Source organism: Curcuma longa, chromosome 3 (assembly GCF_044706935.1).
Source record: "Curcuma longa cultivar G26 ecotype Majalengka, Jawa Barat chromosome 3, ITB_CL_G26_1.1, whole genome shotgun sequence".
NCBI lineage: Eukaryota > Viridiplantae > Streptophyta > Magnoliopsida > Zingiberales > Zingiberaceae > Curcuma > Curcuma longa.
Genome location: NC_133863.1, coordinates 3,904,237 through 3,906,387, shown reverse-complemented (window position 1 = coordinate 3,906,387; position 2,151 = coordinate 3,904,237). Strand labels below are relative to the sequence as shown.

The 2,151-nt window shown below is 41.4% G+C and overlaps 1 protein-coding gene across 1 annotated transcript; it reads left to right on the top strand.

Annotated features, from left to right (window-relative positions):
• Positions 1 to 1,133: 1,133 nt before the first annotated feature.
• LOC141825452 (ethylene-responsive transcription factor ERF003-like) lies at positions 1,134 to 1,921 on the top strand. Its single transcript, XM_074712836.1, has 2 exons — positions 1,134 to 1,272; positions 1,357 to 1,921. The coding sequence occupies exons 1-2, from the start codon at positions 1,190 to 1,192 to the stop codon at positions 1,757 to 1,759; spliced, it is 486 nt and encodes a 161-aa protein (XP_074568937.1). The 5' UTR covers positions 1,134 to 1,189; the 3' UTR covers positions 1,760 to 1,921.
• The last annotated feature ends 230 nt before the right edge of the window (positions 1,922 to 2,151 follow it).

Below are 2,151 nucleotides of genomic sequence, written 5' to 3'. Positions count from 1 at the left end.
TTAGTACTTTCCTAGGTATTGGGTTTGAGTGACAAGGTTGCTTTCGACCATCCATTCAAACATGATATGAATCTAATTAGCACATAGCTGAGTTAGTCACCATGTGCTAGGTTTGTAGCAAGGATAGATTACTAACGAAGTCCGAGAATTACCCTCCCACATCGGGATCAATTTCAATTTCTTAATTTACTTCTCTATAAATGATTGGAGATCTTTTACCACATGTAAACTTAATTATCAAATGATACTATACAAATATTTTAATGAGTATAAGTTGTACTTCAAATTTATCATTAAGAAAAAGATGGCCTATTTTCGAAATTAATCTAGATTATACAAAAAAAATGTGCTCAACTGGGGGAGGAAAAAGGATTTGGCCCATTTTTTAATCAGATCACACCCTTTTTTTTATTTTTTATTTCTAATGTACCTTTAAACTGTATTTCTATTCCTGACAAGATGACAAAATGTGTGTGAATTCGTTTGTGTCTGAATTATTCATTTTTGAGCCTATTCCGTCTTAGAATGTGAAACACAACCCGCAGCTGCTTAATAAAGTTAATGTCATAATCAACTTGTTGGATACTACTCGACAATTTGAATTAAGAATTCATTGGTTTAGTAATTGTAGGATGAAACTTTTTTATCTGTGAGTTCATTTGCACCCACATGTGCATTTTGGCAGTGGTCGATTTATCTAGCCCAAACCAAAAAAAATCAAATTAAAATGATATATATTACATTCCGAGTCAAGTTTTAAGGATGTAAAAAACTCTCTTCACGCTTTGGATCAGATTTTCAAACTTGTGTATAAAAGCTTAAATATCTTGATTCAAATTGAATGAGTAATTAGTGATCACTTTCATTGGGGGCTTTGTATATTTTTCTTAGAACTTGATCTAATCAAACCCGTGCTCGTCTTTATTTTATTTTTTTTGGAGGTCAGAGACGAAATGGCTACAGTAGAGAGACCGGAAGTTAACTGCATTCATCGAGTCTACTCTACGGTGAGGACTGTCAAGTTCAGGCGCAAAACCAGGAAACCGAGTGGAGTATGAGCTCTGCTGCGTTAACACTCCTTTATAAGCACTGCCTTTCCACGCCCCCTCACAGAAGGCAAAACAGAGCACACTGCTAGCTTCTGCTTCCACTTCCGCTTCCGCTTCCGCTTCATCTCCCTCTGCAAATCATGGTCAGACCGCAGCAGCGCTACCGCGGCGTCCGCCAACGCCACTGGGGATCTTGGGTCTCCGAAATCCGCCACCCGCTCCTGTAAAAAAAAAAATCTTAACTTGAACTCCTTTCTCGTAAATTTATCGATCCATGTTTCTAAATCACGGATCTTTCTGTTTGAAGGAAGACGAGGATTTGGCTCGGAACTTTCGAGACGGCGGAGGACGCGGCGCGCGCCTACGACGAGGCCGCTCGGCTCATGTGCGGGGCGCGCTTGCGGACCAACTTCCCCGGCGGTTCGCCGCCGAAGACCAACTACTTGTCCGCCGCGCTCACCGCGAAGCTCCACCGCTGCAACTCGGCGTCGCTGCAAGCCGCTGGCCAGCCTAAGGACGCCTGCCGAGGTCGGCCGGCTTCCAACGGCCGCCAGACGTCCGTCTTCGCCGATGGCCAGGCGAAGCAGGAGGAGGAGTGCGATCGCAATGAGGTTGAGTTCCGCTGCTTGGAGGAGAATCAAATAGAGCAGATGATAGAGGAGCTGCTCGATTCTGATCTCTGCATGGAGATCTGCTACACTTCTCTGTGATCAATCTATGTATTGTCAGATTAGTTGTTGTACAGTTTGTGTTGACATCTAATTGTTAGAGCAAATTAGTTGAAATTATAGCTTGCTTAAAAGTCTTATGTACTTATTCCCTTTTCAGATCTTTCTATGGGTTTTCACAAGGAGTTTATGCAAAATGTTATCAATTAGGCATTTATTTTCTATTGCCTCTTTTTTTTCCTTTTCTTTTTCAATATCTTCCAGCTCATATAAAATCACATTACAGAGGTTATATCCTTGAGTTGGAAGTAGGAAAGTCTAGGTGCAACTAATTGAACAAAAACTTCATCTTGACAAAAATGATTTCTTGGATGGATACTAGTATAAAAATGATAAATCCCTGGGTGGGCCCAGCCCCACAGAAGTTTTCGCAG